The following is an 18,608-nucleotide window of genomic DNA, read 5'->3' on the forward strand; positions in this document are numbered from 1 at the left end:
TGTGTGTGTGTGTGTGTGTGTGTGTGTGTGTGTGTTCATGTATAGTTTCCAGAAAGTGTTATTCAGTCATGACTAACCACTTAAGTATGAGTAAGTACAACATATTACTTAAATACATACTTCAGTAATTGTAATTAGTTACTTTCCACCATTTGTAATCACACAAAACCTAAAACGCCTTATTGCACTTTAATAAGAAATACTCTGAACACTTGTCTAATAGTAATACTAATAGTATGCTTATATTTTAGTTGTAACAGTTTGACATATCATAGTGTATTCTAACTTATTTCTTTACATTTGGTATATATACATATATATATATATATATATATATATATATATATATATATATATATATATATATATATATTTACTGTGTATTTTCTTACTGATGTGCAACCTGGTGCTGCTGTAACGCAAGAATGTCCCAATGTTGGATCAATAAAAAAAGTCCATCTATCCATAGACCCTAGCTCTAGACGCACGCCCTCTCACGCCATTACTTTGAAGGCAGAGTCTCCTCACTTCCGGTGTCCCCCCATGTGTTTTGACGCCACTGCAGTGAGTTTCCAGGCAGGGCCGAGCACAGAGGGATTTACTTATGTTCAACTGATGCGGTCTGGCGGAAGAAGAAGAAGAGGAAGAAGAAGATGAGGAGGGGGCGAGCGCATTGAACCACGGCCCGAAACAACGGGAACAGAGTTGGGGGGGGTTTTTTTCTCAAGAGGAAGGAAGCTGGATAAGTGTTGAACATATAAGTTTGTGTTTGACCGGAGCGTTGTTACTCTCAGAGCTGCTTCTGTTGCCGCTCGTGCAGCAACAAATCTGCCTCTCCTTGTTGCAAGCCAAACAGTTTCTGCTGTCCAATGAATGGAGTTGCTTTTTGCCTTGTTGGAATACCCCCCTACTCTGAGAACCACGTAAGTCCACTGAAAGCTGCTTTATTCATCATTATATCCTGATACCTGGACGTTATTGTGTTTGGACAGGCTGAAGTGCCGCGTGGGCTGCTGGTCAGAGAGCGTGATTTCCTAAGAGGATTAACACTAGTTTACATAGCCACTGTGTACACACACACACACACACACACACACACTCAGCGACATACTGTACAGAAAGCAAGTGTTTGCTCAGTGTTTCTCTGCAGCTTGTGTCCACTATTGTTGACGGCTAATGGTGCGCAGCCGAATGAATTTAGCGGCTGCTTCACCAAAGTGATCCAGAGTCACATTTAACGCCCGGGTTGCTTCACTCTTTTGTCCGCCTCTCGCTGCACCAGGAGGCGGACAGCCTGTCAATGGAGACGGGACGTCCCATACAGGGATGCGTGTTTGCTGGAGAGTGTCGATCACTTCTTCTTCTATTACTAATCAAGTGAAATTAGTCAGTTAATTGGCTATATCTATATATATATAGAGAGAGAGATCCTCTACTTCTTCTATCACTTTTACCTTTTTTTAGTCGCACAAACAATCCAGCAAAGAGTGCTACACATGCAGGTAGAGGTTTCTTAAGTGGTGATTATAACAGTGGATGGAAAGATGGCAAATGTATGACCTTTTTAAGTCAGTGAGCATCACAAGACCAGCAGTAGAAAGAAACTCCTTCATAAACTACATTCTACACAACAATAGTTTGTTACAAAGATGAATCGCATCATTTACAGCTTATATTCTGCTAAAACTACCCCATTTATCATGAGTTTGTGTTGTTTTATTGTGTTTGCTTAGCTGGAAGTCTTGTTAAAGAGACATGTATATATTAAATTCCTCCTGGGCTGACTTCAGGAATGTGTATCGAAGCACTGATGTGTCATAGTGAAGTCATGAGGTAAGATATGTCACTCTGGGCGGTGGTCTGCTTGTTGAAGAAGGCATATGGTTTGCTATCCTGGCCTGGTATTGTGTGTTTGTGTGTGTGTGTACGTGTGTCTGCTTTGATTTAACCCCAGAGGCTCTGTGTGTGATGTGGTTGTGTCAGGGAGTTGCTGTATGAATCTGGTGTGTTTGACAGGATTATACGTTTATATTTGTCTCTCCTGTGTTTCAGCATCACTCTTATCATCCTCTGTTGTCACTCAAAACTACGACTATGAAATGTGAAGCGTTTTTCTGCTCATGCATTTCTCCCGTTTCCCACCTATGCTCCCTTTTTATGTGTTGCGGTTTAGTTTAAATCCCCTCCAGCACTGAAGAAAGTTTCCTCCTCTGTAGTCGAGCCTTAATTGAAGCTCCTCTGGTGGTTGTATGTCGCTGTAACATAATGTTCCTTCAAACACGTTGAAGTCACTTTTATCTTTCCAACTTGACGCATTGTTTTGCAGTAAAACACTTTGTAGTAACGACTGCTGTGCCACAAAACTGTAATGAACAAGAAGTCATAAAGATACATTTCAAAGCGTCTGATATCCTCCAGCATGACTCTCTCTGAACTGTCCGTGTCTCTTTGTACATAGACTCCTACGCTGACCTCCACTTCTCTTATCTCTGTTTCTTACCTGACCTTTGACCCCGCAGCCAACACCCAGCTCTCATTTAGCCGGGGCCTTTCTCTTTCTTCAGTTTATCTTCATGACGGCTGTTTTATTGTACAGCAGATGAACGATAAAGCCCAACAGTGAGATGCGAAATTACAATGTAATCTCATTAAATGAGACGCGCAATGAATCAGGTTTGGTGTGTTAGTTCAGCAGCAGAGAGAGAGAGAGAGAGAGAGAGAGAGAGAGAGAGAGAGAGAGAGAGAGAGAGAGAGAGGAGGGCATGAGAGGGTCGAGCAGTTGTGATGATGTCGTCCAGTGGGACTAGTTCAGTGTTGTTAGCAGGCCTGCTCTAATGTAGCAGTGCAGGGTGTGTGGGTGAGATCAATAGAGGCAGTGCAGGGCGGGGCAGAGGGCGGGACCAGCATGATGTCTAATGCTGCATTGTGCCACGTGATGCCGGAGTATATTGATGACGGGAAACATGAAAGCGCTTTTATGAAAAGTCTTGAGCCGGTCGATGTTAAAGCCCCACTTGTGTCCTCGTGGCACGTGTTTGCCTCTGATACACTGCAGGCTAACGCAGCATTATCCTGCAGTCCCCTGAGTGTAACAGACGGCGGACGCTATCGATGACTCAGGCTTTGTGGGGCAGCTGTGGCTCAGGAGGTAGATTGATCGTCCTGTGGTCAGAGGATCGGTGGTTCAATCCCCAGCCCCTGCAGTCAGCATGTCGAAGTGTCCTTGGGCAAGATACTGAACCCCAAATTGCTTCGTGTGTGTGTGAATGGTTATCCCTACTGACGAGCTGATGTGCACCTTGTATAGCCACGGACTCTGTGTGAATGCTGGCATGTGTTGTAAAGTGCTTTGAGCGATCGTAACGATTGGAAAAGCGCTATATAAATGCAGTCCATTTACCATCCATTGAAGTCTGCAACTAACGATTATTTACATTATCGATCTGAGGTTTATGTTATCGATCTATAAAATGTCTTGTTTTGTTAGTCCAAAAATAGAAATATCCATATCTGAGATTCTTTGCATGAAAAATTACTTTAACAATTTAATCGGCTATCGAAATAGTTGCCAATTATTTTGATAGTCGATCGACTAATAGATTAGTGGACTAATCGTTGCAGCTCTATCAATGACAGAGTATTTTTTTGCTGATTCATGACCTGCGCTCTTTCTCCTGATCTGAGAAGCGTCTTCTGCTAATCGCTTCCTAATAGTACAAAGCTCAAGCTTCAGACAGAGACTCTGGTTGATCCACAGACCGTCTTTTAGTCCTATCTGAGCGCCAGCTGATCACAGGACAACCGTCACAGAGAGGTTGCAAACCTCAGACCAGTCAGCAGGTCCAGGATCAGCATTAACTGAAAGCAGCTGTATGATGCTGCAGAGGAAAGCAGTTCTGTGATCATTAGCAGATGGTTTCACCACGTAGTAGGCACATAGCACAGACATACTGCAATGCTGGGAATTTATGTGACACTGCTGTGTACCGGTGGTTTTTAACCTGGGGGTCAGCACCTGAGGGGTGGGGGGGGGGCAAGATGAGTCTGAGGAGTTGTGAGGTGAAAGAAACCTATTTCTGCAACACAATATTCTATATATATATATATATATAAAATCAAGAAAACAATCTGCAGTTTAATCGATAAGGAAGATAATTGACAGTCGCAGCCCGACTTTTGAGGTTAAGCGGCGACATCCTGCAGACGTCCGCATGCTGTGATGATATTGCTTCATTTTGAATGCTCACAAGCCAAAAACCTCAAAGAACCACTTTAGTACACTAATATAAATAAACATAACCGTTGTACATTTCTTCATAGTACACCATTTATAGCAATTTTAGTGTATAAAATCGTGTGACAACTAAAGTTAGTCATGCTGCAGCTTTGGAGCACTTTTGCCTGTAGTGCATTGCATTGTGGGACAGGGTTGTACACCACACTGAAAAACTCAGCAGTATTCGCTCACACAATTCTTTCATTGCTGCCGGCTGAACGTACCCAAACATGATCGTGTTTGATGTGTTTGAACATTCTGTGTTTTGGGTGGAGCTCCACAATGGACACAGAGAGCATGACAGTAAAGTTCGTGTGTTACAGACTGCCCTGCAGCAGTCCGTTAACGCCATTAAAACATCTTTCACACCTTTACACCTCTGCCCTCCCACCTCGACACCGTCACCCCTGTTGCATTCCTCAACTGCGGGCCTCGAGACGACAGCTGCAACCGCCGCTCACGCCTCGCATCCACAATCATTAACCTGGAGAAGTCTCACGGCCGAGCACAGGTGTTCAGTAATATCGACGCCACACTTTAAGGGTCAGAGTGTAACACTGTATTCAGATGCTTTTTGTTTTGAAGATCAGACTAAGAAGCATTTGTCCTTCTCCCCTTATGTTTGCATGAAGGAGTCCTTGATGCTGTATAAACATCGTGCAGAGAGTGTGTAGTGGGCGAAGGACATCAGTCATCATTGACCTTGTTTACTGTGGTGAGAGGGGAGCGGCTGCTGTGGCGCAGCTCTGCGAAGCAAAGCCGGCATGTTTCTGTTGCTAATGGCTCTTTATTGATCTCCCTTTAGTCACTCAGTTGTTCTGCTTTTGAGTCAAAATTGACTCTACAAGATTGAATGCATTTTGTTTGCACATGTACATTGTTGCATTACATGTCTGTGAATTTAATTATTTGCATGATTCTGTTTATTATTAATAGGAAATAGCTTTTTATTTCTTGTAAAGTAGCTTAAAGGTTGGAGAAATCATCTTGTTCCACACTAATCTGCAATATTAAAATGGAAATATTTGTGTACTTGTGCGTCATTTATTACCCTTTTTTTTTCTGAAAATCCAACCCGCCATATTTGGTATCTTTTGAAACTTTGGGATCCCCACTAGAGTTGAAAATATTGTTTCTGTGGTTAGTTTCTTTTAAGGTCACTGGGAATGTGCACATGGGAAGATGCACAAAAATGTGCTTGAATAAAGAATGAATAAATGCCGACTAAGTTACGAAGTTAAAGATAAATGGTGTTTGTGAATGGAAGAAGATATCCAGATGTTCTTATCTGAGAAAGATTGATGTTCTCTGATGGAAACTGACCAGATCCAACCTCGACTGATACCTGAACTCAAGGTGATCTGCTTACGCTGAATACTGACCTGATATGACTGTGTAGACCTCATGGGACTAATTAAGGTCCTTGTATATAAAGTAAGCAGACCCTGATGGCATTGTTACCGCCATTTTTAGAGGCGAGAAAAGGTAACACTTTGAGTAATTGATATTAAAATGTTATATCCCTTTTCAAGGGGTTCCCCTATACTCTTATTTCTCTGTCTTCAACATATTAGCCAGACTCTAAGTTTACCTGTCTAGAAAAGTCTTGCAGGCAGCACTCGTCCTCTCTTGTGTCTCAGCTGGATGTGTTTCATGTGGCGTCTGACTCGCAAGCTCTGGGAGGTTTGTAGGGAAACAAAGGCTCTCTCAGAAACAGATGAGAGCTAATTAGATTCAGCCTGTTGATGATCTGGCCTGCGTCAGTGCCTCTTTGTATGTGTGTGTGTGTGTGCCTGCTGAGACGCTGTGTGTTGTTCCTGTGCGGGAAAATATGTACTGTACGTGAGGGGCTTTGTGTGGATGTGACGCTCAGCACATAGGAGGAATGAAGAACAGGTAAGGTCTTGTTCTGAAAGGCAGACTTGACTCTGTATCTGTCTGCGTGATCGGCCTGAAGGCAGCACGAACGGGTTTGAATCAGGGTCAAGGTTCAGAGGTGAGGGGCTCCCCTCGTCACACACTTGGCCCCCAGTAAATAGGCTAAAGAGGCAGGAGGGAACCCCTGTCACTGTGTGCAGCAGGGGCCACAGGGGTTAAGCAGGGGCCGCTGTTTAACTGATCTCCATTCAGATGATCAAATCCTGCATCTTATTATGTCTTTTCTCGCGTCTCGATATCAAATGTGCACATTTTTGCTTTGCGTTCTCATTTTGTTTACATTTTTTGCAAAGAGGCCCGACGATAAGAATGTTTGCAGAAAGCCGAATGCTGCTCTGTGTCTCGCTCCAATCAGCCTTTTTCCAAACAGCAGGGATTGCACTGGAATGTGAGAGAGAGAGAGAGAGAGAGAGAGAGAGAGAGAGAGAGAGAGAGAGAGAGAGAGAGAGAGAGAGAGATAGCTAGAAGAGATAGAGAGAGAAGAGAGAGATAGAGATAGAGAGATGATCGAGAGAAGCGATAGATAGAGAGAAGAGAGATAGAGAGAGATAGGAGAGAGATCTCTCTCTCTCTCTAGAGAGAGAGAGAATCTCTAGAGAGAGCCTCTCTCTAATGCTGTAAGAAGATAACTCCAAAAGCGAGTGAATCCTGATGAGTCAGGGGGGGAGAATGATGCCAGTGTGACAGCCAAAACACAATGAAGCAATGGAAAGTGAAGACAAACACTCATAACCTGCACAAACGCCGACAAATCTCCCACCGCTCCCGCCGTGTGTTTACCAGCGATGTGTGATAAAGGTCAAGACGCTTGTCTCTATCATATCAATATAAAACATGAAATCATGTCTGAGCACTACTTTAACAAAGCTATTACTAGTTCCACAAGAAGTGATAGCTTGTTCTGCTTTTGTAGCCCGGCACAGGAAGTCATTAATCAACAGAAGAAGAGTTCTGGTGATGTTTGCTTACTGTACCTAACTTTCCCGGCGGTTCCTCTCGAGTTGTTTGTGGCAGTCGGCCAGCTGACGTCCATCAGAGCTGTGTCACCGGGGTTAGGGAGCTGACACACTGACCTCTGTCTGTACTTCCTAAACATTTTGTGAGCAGTCTCGGAGGGAAGTAGAGGGAGGTTGTTTTGACAGTCTGGCAAAATCACGGGATAGAGATTATCGGGAAGCTAATGAGGAGCCGTGGATGCTGGGAAGAGATAGAGCGCTGTGGTTCTCCTGATGCCTGCTGGTCCAGCACAACGCTGTCACTGAGATGCTCTGTGTTTTTCTTTTTGTGCGTACCAAACATGTCTTCAGTGTTGTACTTTTAAAGGAATGGTTTGACAGTGTGAGAGATATCTTTATCTGGTTTCAGTTAGACGGACTTGAACCATCTTATCAGACATGATAATTAGATTTAGTTTCAAAGTTAAAGTGTCACAGTTCATGTTTACAAATGTAATACAGGAAGCAATCCCTCAGAGGAGTTGCTTTACACACACGGTTAACCTAAAGCTACAACAGTTTTATATATAAGTAATATTATAATGGAGCTGCTTACAATACAAGCTTACAATAAGGAACAAAGTAGCTTTTGATTCCCAGCTTCAGGCAGGATACTCGCACATGTAAATGTGCTATAATCCTGTATCTGCAGCAGGTCGTGGTCGGCTTGAGATACATTTGCATTGCACAGCATCAAAGGTTTCTCTGTTTGATTAACGCTTGGCAGTAAATCTCACTTAACTCCAGATTAATCCAAACTGTGTTGGTGTGTTCAGAAGTGAGCCATCGTATCCCAATACAGTCCGTACCTCTTACAGCGTCTTTCTCTTTTTTTTTGCTCCTTCCTGTTCGTCTGCCATCTTCCTTTCTGATGGGTCAGTTTCTCTTTTTCATACCCGAACAGTCTCATTCTCTGTGTCTCTGAGCGTCTGCTGTCCTGCTTTGATCCCCTCTCTGTTACCTTTTTTGGTCATCTCCTTTCAGGATACTATTTCTTATGTTTGAGCGTTCCTTTTTATTTTTGACTCAGCCATGCTTTTTTTTAATAAATGCTTCTCTGAGCTGCATGCGGGAGGTATCCGTATTTGTAACTTTTAGGCCATAAAAGGTTTGTTTCGGTATGATTCTCGTGTATCCACTCCCTTCTTCTTCAGTTTACAGAATGAAAGCTAACAGTACGGTCTGTTGCTGTTAGCATTCCTCTTTACTTGAAGCAGTGCCAGTGTGTCTTTCATCTGAATAACAGAGTGAAACCATGTGTATGTGTGTGACTCTCATGTCAACAGCCACAGTCCTCTGCTGTCCTCCCACTGGGCAGTGGAGACCTGTGCTCTCTCTCGCCCCTATAATATATATAGATATATATCTACTCAGATGTATATATCATAAAATATATAGTGTACATATATCATATAATGTCTATCTATACTATGTAATATCATATATTCATATATCATATTATAATAATAATTATATATATATATCTTGTAGATGTTGTTAATTCTCTATGTATAGTAAATGTACCGGTATAATATATATATGTATTCATATTGTGTATATATATGGTATATATATCTGTCTATCCTATGTATTAGTTGATATATATATGTTATAAATTATGTATATATATATCGTTCCTAGTGTTGTTATATATATGTATGCGTATATCTATATATTATATATATATATATATATATATATATATTAGATACTGTATTATTTTGTATATATATAGAGTCTCTATATGTATTGTATATATATATATAATATATCTATAGCTATATATTATATGTATATCTTCGTTGTATAATATAGTGTATCTATATATCATATCTATTATTCTATGGGATGTGTCTATATTATATATCTATATATCCTCATTCTATCTTCTATAGATATAATAAGGTTTGTGTGTCTCCTATCTATCTCTCTATACTATATTCTATTCTCTTCTATCTATAGATCTATCTCGTTCTCTTTCTCTCTCTCTATATGTACTATATCTCTATGATGACGATCTCTCTCTCTCTCTTCTCCTCTCTATACTGTCTATCCTGTCTCTCTCTCTACTAATCTCTCTGTACTGTCTCTCTCTCGTCTGTCTCTCTCTGTCTGTCTCTCTCTCTCTGTCTCTGTCTGTCTCTCTCTCTCTCGCTTTCTCTTTCTCTTTCTCTCTTCTCTCTCTCTCGCTGTCTCTCATCTCTCGCCTCTCTCTCTCTGTCGCTCTCTTCGCTTTTCTTTCTCTCTCTCTCTCTCTCTCTCTCTGTCTGTCTGTCTCTCTCTCCTCTCTCTCTTCCTCTCTCCTCTCTCTCTCTCTCTCAGTCTGCCCTTTTGTTTTCCATAGTAGTGAAACAAGTCATGAAACCACAGAGGGCGATTTATTTCTGCAGGGGGAATCTCAGACTCTGAGTTGTTGCCAACCCTGCATTAAAAGGCCGCTAACACAGAGTGACAGAGGCTAAAGATGCAGAAACATCAGCCTGACATATGGATCCCATCATTAAGCTAAACAACAGTGAACACACAGACACGAGCAGCTTCCCTGTCCTCTACAGAGGTCCTTCTCTGCAGCCGGGTTGTACAGTCTGCAGTGTGTCAACAGGAAGGAGCAGGCAGATAAAGCGATAGGCCGATCCTCCTGTATTCAAAACATGCCATGCGGTATCTGTATGCCATCTTTGTGCCACTTGGGAATGACGGGGAGTAGGAGGTTTTTTCTCCAGGTTCTCCAGGTTCAGTGGTTTCACAGTGTGAGATGATAAGAAGCTCCTGTTAATCACGCTTCATGAGTTTTCCTTGGCCCTTTTTTAAATCGCATGTAATTGGCTTTGCTCGGCCTCAAAATTCATGTAGCAATTTATTATGTGTGTGTGAATATCTGGTGCCCAGTGGCACCGTTTGTTCGGCACTAAGAGGTCAGCGTGAGCCCGCGGAGAGTCATGAGGGTTGTAAGACAGATTGAAATTTGGGACGGCTTAAGAGAAATATTGGAAGTGAATCCTTGAACTTTTAGATGGTGGATTCGTCCGGCTGTGTTCAGAGTACATCTGTTATGGCAGTGTATACAAACCAGACATGTACACATAATACAGACGTAAACCGCAGATTCCCTGGAGACCACATCCTGTCTGTGGGACCCTCAATTAGAAGTATTTTTGATTAAATTAAACTTCTCCTCGCTGCTTTAAGGGCTCTCTAAATGACTCCTCTACACACCCCGGACTCCACTTTGAGAATCGCTGGACTGTACGTTCCTGTGCGCACACAGCGATGGAGGACTTCCTCGCCGTGGTGTGAGCGGTGGTGCATGGCAGGAATGAAACACCAGACCTCAAATGGAAACTCCAGGGCTGTTGGAGGCAGGCAGGCCATCTCTCTTGCTCTAATAAACACTCAGACTCCATTCTGCAGTCCCGCTCTTTCCCTTTTCCCCTCCTCCCTGGCTCCGTTAGCCTCCCAACCTGGCTCTGCAGCGCCTCCACCACGCCCCAAATGTTGGACCGCTGCCTGGTTCTGGGCCTGCCCTGTAGGCTGAGGCGCACGCTTTCAGGTCGTGCTCCATCTTTAGCCAAGGAGAACAACGACGTCATCCCCCAGTCCCAAAGTTATAATTTTCTGCTAATTACACAGAGGCAGAGATGAGCTAAATATATCTGGGCTTGTCGGGGAGCAGGCAAGAAAGAAGGGGGGCTCCAAGTATGGCTGTTCTTCGCCTAGACGTAGACGAGGGGTGGAGAGAGTCGAGAGGCCTGCTGGAGCCCTGCGGTTTTCAGCTGCTGAGGCCTGCTCCTGAAAACATCCAGGAAAGAAAGAGAAGAGCAAGAAAAGAAGGAAGGGGGGGGGGGGGGGGGGGTTGGCTCTTATTGCAGCGGAGCTCAGACGTGACGTTCTGATTGCTCCCAGCGGTTGTGGTCAGTACAGGGGAGGAGGAGGGGGGGGGGTACAGTGCAAGAGGTACAGGGTTAGCTCTTTGCCAGATGTCGTCATTGGCCTCATGGTGTATATATATTTATATATATATATATTATGGTATACACACAGGAGACACAGATGTAGCTACTCACCAGAAAGTACAGCTGCAAGCTTACCTGAAAACACCTAGCAGCAGCCGCCGCCGTCGCTTCGCAAATGACACAGCGGGATGTGTGAGTCAGAAACATGTTGTCTGTCTCTGTGTCCATGTTTTTGCGACTTAATTGTGAGAACACGCTGTGAAAAGATATCGCACCTTTAACTGGAACAGATTGTGTGGTTCTGCAAGCTCTCATGCTACTTCAGCACGAAAGGGAAAACAAACGGCGTCTGTAGTTTGTTCGTTTTTGTTGCCTAATTCTTAATTATTTTTTTTACTGGCTACCGATTTTCAGATTTAAATATTCCTGAAGGGAGATTTAAATTCTGAACCATCGCACAAACTCAGATGCGAAAACCAATTTCCACCCTGTAAATGAGCGTAAATGTCAAACTCGTCTCCCGGCAGGGTTTGTATTCTCAGGCTCGAACAGAGGCACCATGTTGGTTCCCGTGGCAACTGTCATCACGGACGGGTGACGGGTGTCAAAGTGACGCCTGAAAACCTGAGGAAAAGACCATTTAACCCCAAAAAGTGGTATCTATTCATGCAGATAGTTTGTATTCATGCAGATAGTCCCAGTTGGTATTGTTGACTGATTTTTTTTAGCTTATTACAGATGTGTTACGATATCCTAAAACCAGACACATAAACTCAAAACTATCAACGATCCAACACAGCGAAAAGAACATGTGTAGCTTTCTCTTTCACAGCGTTCACAGAGAAAGATCTGCTGGAGGAGACACTCCCTGCTAATGAGGTTAAAGTGGAGCACCGTCTCTCCACTTACTGTGCAGGGACACATAATGGTTGTGTTATCCAGCTGTGCTTCTCATATTTACAGTTTTGATAACGTCTCTCGACGATGAAATGTTGCTGATGAAACGGGGTCAAAGGCTCATGTGCAACACATCCTCCCCCAACATACACACACACACACACTAACACAAGTCTAGTAGCATTTCATTATTCATCAATATACCAAGACTTTACTGAATGTGACCGACACGCATGGTACCAAATGTGTGTTAATGTCGCCTTCAGTCACGCGGTCTAGCCTCGATAAAGTCGGTGAAAGAGCGCTGATGATTCAGCGGAGCGGAGAGGAGATGTATGGGAGGTAATTAGTGTATCTGTGAGTAAATATGTGCATGTGTCATTGCTCTCTCTTCACCATATGCTCCCTCCAACTTCCTCACTCCTGTTCCTGCTTTAGATCACTCTCTGCCCTCATTTTAATTTGTTCCCCCGGTGTTCACTTTCCAACATCTGTTACCCCACACACACACACACACGCACACACACACACACTCACGCCATGCTCTCCTTCTCACTTTCTATCTGGCTTTTTTTTGCCTACGTTGTCAGGTTTTTGTCAAGTTTCTCTTTTTGTCCATTTGACATGTATTTACTATTTTATTTCATGGATTAAAAGCATAATTGAATAATAAAAAAATAGAATAATTGATAATGAGAATGATAATCCGCTGCAGCCCTGGAGTACTTGTTTCAGCAGTGTAAATGTCAGTGGGTGTTCTGATTGATGGATTTGCACCAGTAATTAAAAACATCTTGTACATTTGTTTGGATGAGTGAGGGGGTGAAGCGAGGGTCAATCAAAGAGTGGATATTAGTTGTGTTTCCGCGCTGACAGGACTCGCATGGCGTCAACATGCACATGCCAAGAATGCAAGCTTAATGCGTTGGCTTCATAAACAGGAACACATGGTCAGGTTGGCGGCTTCAACTGCTTTAATCCTCCAGTCTGCAGGAGTAAGCTGTGCATTGTTGTTGTTGTTGTATCAGTGGTCAGTCAGGGAGGGGCGGACCACCCAGCTCCCCTCAGCTGTGGGTTGATGTGATATCTGACCCTTGCACATTTCGTCTCTGAGTCCACCTGCTCTCGTCTCTGAACTTCCCAAGACTGTTTCCACGTCAAAGCTCACAACAGGTGTGACCTCTCTGATCTGCAGCCGCTGTCTCCCACCCCCGACTCTGATGTAATTAATTAGTAACTGACAAAAGAGCACACATAACCCGCTCATAGGGCGACGCTCCCCGCACACACGCCCCTGTGCCAGCCACTGCAGCAAACACCAAATGCAGTTGTATGTGGCTGCATGTTGAGTCCCCACCCTTTGCTCGGTCCCATGTGTCCCTCTGGGCTTTTCCCCACCCGCCTGCAGTTAGACTCTGTGCTGTAGCTGCCCTCTAGTGGCTGCTGGGTGGTAACTGCAGCCAAACATGCCTGTAGGTTCTGTGGCACGTGGATTTACTGGAGATTAAAGTAAAATATGCTGCTTAAAACAGCTGCGTCCCTTTTTCAATTATTATTATTATCAATAGTTTTCTTCTCTTTCTTCTCTTTCCTGTGATGTTCCTGTCTGCTGATCGATATATACTTCTGCAGACATGAACGGCTGAAACTGTCCAGTATCTCTTCAGAAATAAAACCTAACCTCATATCATTTATAACCACCTCATATTTTTGTTGTTCCCTTCATGTGATGACAGATCATTCATGCGGCTGCTGCATCAACACATGTTGAGTCAGGAGTGTGTGAGTGTGTCTCTCTCCAGTAGGGGACATGATTCACTCTTTTAACTCCCTCTTTCAGAGCTTCAGATTCTGGTATAAAGAAGTCCTTCATCTCATGGCTTTTGGTGCGTCCGTTTTTAGAAGTTTCATTGTGAGCATCTGCCGCAGCCTGTCCATCACTGACCCCCTCCGTCACTTTTGTGAATTGTCGCAGCCTGTGTTTAGAGAAAACACCCCATCGTTTTGTCTGCAGCCTGGTTTGTTTTTGACACGCCAACTAAAGTCTCACTCAGCGGCAGCATTCTTCTCTTTCCTGTGTATTTCCTGTCAAGTCTCAGCTTATTGCTCCTCCTAGCACCTCTGTGTTTTAATGTGGCGTGCAGCAGAGAGGAGAGAAACTTTGTTTAGTCTTGCGAGGCAGCGGCGGTCAAAAAGAAGCTGAAGGAGGCCTCTGTGCGTTAATCTGTTGGCCTGCAGTAATGTTATGAGTGTGAAGGGGATTAAAACATATCACCAAACTAATCTGTCCTTTACACCGACAACCGTGCTCCACTATATCCCGCTGTACCTCCCTCCCTCCTTCCTCAACCCCTTTCACTTTTCCGCTGATGTGTTTGTTATCAGAGAGCCGAAGGGGCCGGGTCAGGAGGCAACGAAGCAGCGCGCCTCGGAGATTAGCAGCACGTGCCGGCCTTTGATTTCCTGACTTGGTTATGATAAAATAATAACTAATATGAACTCTGAGCCGTTTCCAGGGCGCCGTGTTTGTTTACTCAGCAATCCAATAGTCAAATAAAGGCGTCACGCTGCAGTGATGTACATCAGACAGGCCCACATGCAGGTGATCGCTGTGTGGCCTGCTCGGGCACGCTTCAGCCAAACGGTAGACATTGTGGGTCACTGGTGGGAGGGGATGCTATTGTCACAACTCCTCATGTGTGACTGTGTGTCCTCCATGTAAACTGTAACTCAACGCCTTTTTGTTCATTTCTCTTTTGTCAACCCCCCCCCCCCCCACCCCTCTCCACGCTCGTCCTGCTCTTTTTGTAAATGCCTCCATGGTTCATGACGAGGAGAAAGAGAAAGAGAGGGAGCTGGACCGACACAGACCTTTTGTTTCCAAATTAGGCACCGCTCCCTCCTTGCCAAAACTCACTGTTATTGTGAAAAATGTGATATGAAATCCTCACTCAGTGCTCCCACTGTGAAATGGAGCACTTGTGTATTTTCAGACATTAAACCCTCGTCTGGCTTTCCACCAGAGATGCACTATGATCCGACTGTTGCTCTACGCACTGGCAGCCGTCTGTGACGTCCCTGCACACGGGTGTGGTCTGATCTCATGTCTCTCCCTCCAGGAGGAGAGTCGGACATCCACTCGTCTCTGTCTCTCCGCAGGGCGGTTCTGCCTGGCGCTGCGTCGAACCCAGAGCTCTGGTCTGAACCGTAGAGAGAAGAGAAACCCCCACAACCGTCTGACTTTATGTGGAACCCTAATTACATAGCCCAGTGTATTTATACCCAGCTGTGACTCAGTGTGTGTGTGTGTGTGTTTGCACGTGCGTGTTAGTGAAAGTGTGTGCTGACTATAAACTATTCAAACCAGGGATGAAGTGGAGTGTAGAGCCACCTAAACCTAGTCTGTGATTATTGCAGAAAAGATGCTTTAAAGTGACGCTGTGTAGCTTTTAAAAAGAGACAGAACACAATGTTGCTCTCGCAGATGAAACGAGGAATTCATAAGCAGTAAAACGCACCATTGCTCAGTTCACTACACTCACGGGCTAATGGCGCTACAGCCTCAGTCGAGTATGACCAGTTGCTTTTGATGGCTAGTATGAGCTGATGTTAGCGTCGGGAGGTTTGAAATGAAATGCACTACAGAGTTGCATTATGGGAAGTGTAGTATCCAGGGTTTTAAAGCTTCACTGACTCAGATTGTAACTCTATGATGTTGGATGGGACTAATAATAAATACAAATGTTGATCCCACTTTTCTGATTGCATAGAAAGAGTAACATTTAACATGAGCGATACTTCTGAGTTGGACTAGCCCTTTAAAGCAACTGACAAGACATTAGTCATTCTTTCTTGAACCTCCAGATTCTTTTACTTTAACACCTCATCTTTCTTTACAAACTATTCAAACCTGCAGTGTGTGTTCTCGTACGGGAAGAGCAGCATATCCACAGGGTTACAGTCTCTGCCGACGACGGCCCCCTCCAGTCGAGTTGAAACTTGCCCCGCTGTGCGGCAGGTGAAACCTGTCTAACCTCGTTGGTAGCAAATGATGCGCGGCTTGTTAACAGCGATAAGCGTTGGAAGGGAAAGTCTGCAACAACATGGTCACCTGTCTGCCGCTCTCGCACGGATTCTGGACGCCTGGCTGTTTGGTGAGAACTCTGCGGCGTGGGGAAGGTCACTTTCTGACTGACTTTGTGTGTGTGTGTGTGTGTGTGTGTGTGTGTGTGTGTGATGGAGAGGTCATGTTGACATCCAGTCATTCTTCAGCTACTTTTCATTTTCTTCTCTCATTATCATCTTCCCTCGTCTCGATTTTTCCCTCTTAAGCAAAAAAGAAAGACAGTGAACTCAGCAGCGAGGCAAACGTGTTATTTTCTCTTTGTGCTGGAAATTGGCTTCTTTCTCTCTCGCTCTCTTTTTTTTTTGTCTCCCCTCTGGGTGGAGCGGAGGCGGCGGAGGCAGGGCCGGCTTTTGTGGAGTTTAGCGCCGGGATCACAGCTTTGTCACTTGTGTTTGTGCCGCTCACACACACACACACACACACATGTGGCACACGTGCGGCCACCAGGCTTCCTCTACAGAGATCTACAGTGGATTTAGTCTACAGGAGAAATCTCCATCTGGAGCCCCCTTCGCCTCAAAGATGTCCTGTGTTCTTGGATTAAACTGCAGAGTCTACTGCACATTACAGTTGTTTGTTTGCTGATGACTGTCGGACCGGTTCATGTGGAGAGAGTGAGTGATTGTTTGGATACGGATTGAGTGACAAAAACAAGGAAGAAAGAGAAAGTAAAACAGAAACGGAGGGACAGAGTGAGGGATGAAAGAGCTGAGATAAGGAGAGTTTGGGGTAGAGATGACAGTTAGATGAAGGGAGTTGTTTGGAACGAGAGACAACGAGGGAAGAAAGAGAGAGAGAGAAAGAGAGAGAGAGAGAGAGAGAGAGAGAGAGGGAGAGAAAGAGAGAGAGAGAGGGGGAGAAAGAGAGAGAGAAAGAGAGAGAGAGAGGGGGCAGTGGGAGGGAGGAGAGACAGAGGATCCAGCCCTCTGGGACAGCAGTGTGTGTTTTGGGGGTGGACAGAGTGGCTTTGTATGCAGAACATCACCGGACACCAACGGGAGGGACGCTGTCAGTTGTTCTCTGTGTGTGTCTGTAGTGAAATCAGACCTACCTCTGCTCCCTGCGCCACACACACTCCTCCATCTGCTGCCCAGGAGCCTGCCTTCTGCTTCCTCTGGACTCCTCTGACAGAGTTTGAATGTGTGTGAGAGTCTTGGAGAGCTGATTCCCGGAGGTCAGGAGGAGGCTGTGATGTGGAACTTGTGGGATTAAACTTTCTGGAGTGGCTGTGACAGTGATGGATTGGAGCCAGGAGACGGGAAGTTCAGAATCTTGATTGACTGGAGGATCCCAGAGGAGGATTTTGCAAGCTCCACTAAAAACCACCCATCTTCTCTTTTTCTTCTGGACGTTGTCCGTGAGCTTGTGTAGAGAGAGTGTGTGTGTGTGTGTGTGCAGCCCATGTGGGCGGTGAGAGATGTGGATCTGAGAAAACTCCACGCCTCGATGCCCGCTGCTATGCTCCCGTGCCCTGCACCGGTCGGGTCCGACTGGAGCTTCCAGAACCCGGTGGGGGTGGACTGCAGCTCGCCTGAACCTCGCTGCATCTGGCTGGCGGTGCTTCGCAGCACCACGGGTTCAGTGCCGCCGCCCGCCATGCCCACTGGGCACAGCCAGAGCTCTCGCCAGCCCAGGGTAAGGAGATGTCATCGCGTCTTCCTCTAGTGGCCGGACATCGAGTCATCACCAGTCTGTCGCTGCAGTTAAATGATCGGTGGATTCATTCACGTTGAGTCCAAACTAAATGTTTTAGCTGGAGGCTGTAAAAATAATCTGATAATCGAGCTCCAACCATGCTGATGTCTCTAAAAGTCTTGTTTTGTCAGTCAAAAAACCCCCCCAAAAATGACTTTAACAATAAATCGATTATCATAATAGTTGCTAATTGATTATTAGACTAATTGATGATTGGTTGTTTTTCTGATTCATTGTTTTAGCCTTTAAAACGTCAGAAGATAAGGACCCCACGTGTCAATTATTCAAAAGGGTTTGATGCAACATAAGCTTCTAGTGAAAACAATAAATGGATCGTTAGCGTCGGAAACTTGTTGTTGACTTTCTGTCAATCGATTAATCTTCCAATCACCGACGAGAAGACGGTATCACCAGTTCCTCCTGCGTTTTACATACTAAACCATATTGTTTGGTGCCTGCGGTGATTTCTGTGGCTCTCCAGAAATAAGATTACACAAACACAGTGATATCAGCAGAATACTCTCCAGAAACCGCTGTGTGGGATGTTTTCAGCCACGCATGTCAACAAAGTATCCGTGTAATTGTACCCATTGTTTGAAGTCTGTTCACCACGTACCTGTTGACAGATTCTGTTAACCTTAAAGCAGACAGTTGTCTCGCCTTCAGGCTGTTTCTGTTTGGCGCTCACTGTGGTTTCTTCCGGGGAAACGATGTGGCGACACTTGTGT

General features: G+C 44.8%; 1 protein-coding gene across 8 annotated transcripts in view; it reads left to right on the top strand.

Annotated features, from left to right (window-relative positions):
* The window catches only part of arhgap23a (Rho GTPase activating protein 23a), a 60,619-nt gene that overhangs the window by 11,964 nt on the left and 30,047 nt on the right, over window positions 1-18,608 (top strand). For 7 of the 8 annotated variants that reach the window (XM_029438710.1, XM_029438711.1, XM_029438713.1 and 4 more), the window contains exon 1: window positions 17,044-17,820. The exons of the other annotated variant lie outside the window; for it this stretch is intronic. In XM_029438710.1, the coding sequence (XP_029294570.1) occupies window positions 17,587-17,820 (234 nt within the window). In that variant the 5' untranslated portion in view covers window positions 17,044-17,586. Of the gene's footprint in view, window positions 1-17,043; window positions 17,821-18,608 lie in introns of those variants that run through there. 8 annotated transcript variants of the gene reach the window in all.

Source organism: Cottoperca gobio, chromosome 8 (genome assembly GCF_900634415.1).
Source record: "Cottoperca gobio chromosome 8, fCotGob3.1, whole genome shotgun sequence".
NCBI classification, from domain to species: Eukaryota; Metazoa; Chordata; class Actinopteri; order Perciformes; family Bovichtidae; genus Cottoperca; species Cottoperca gobio.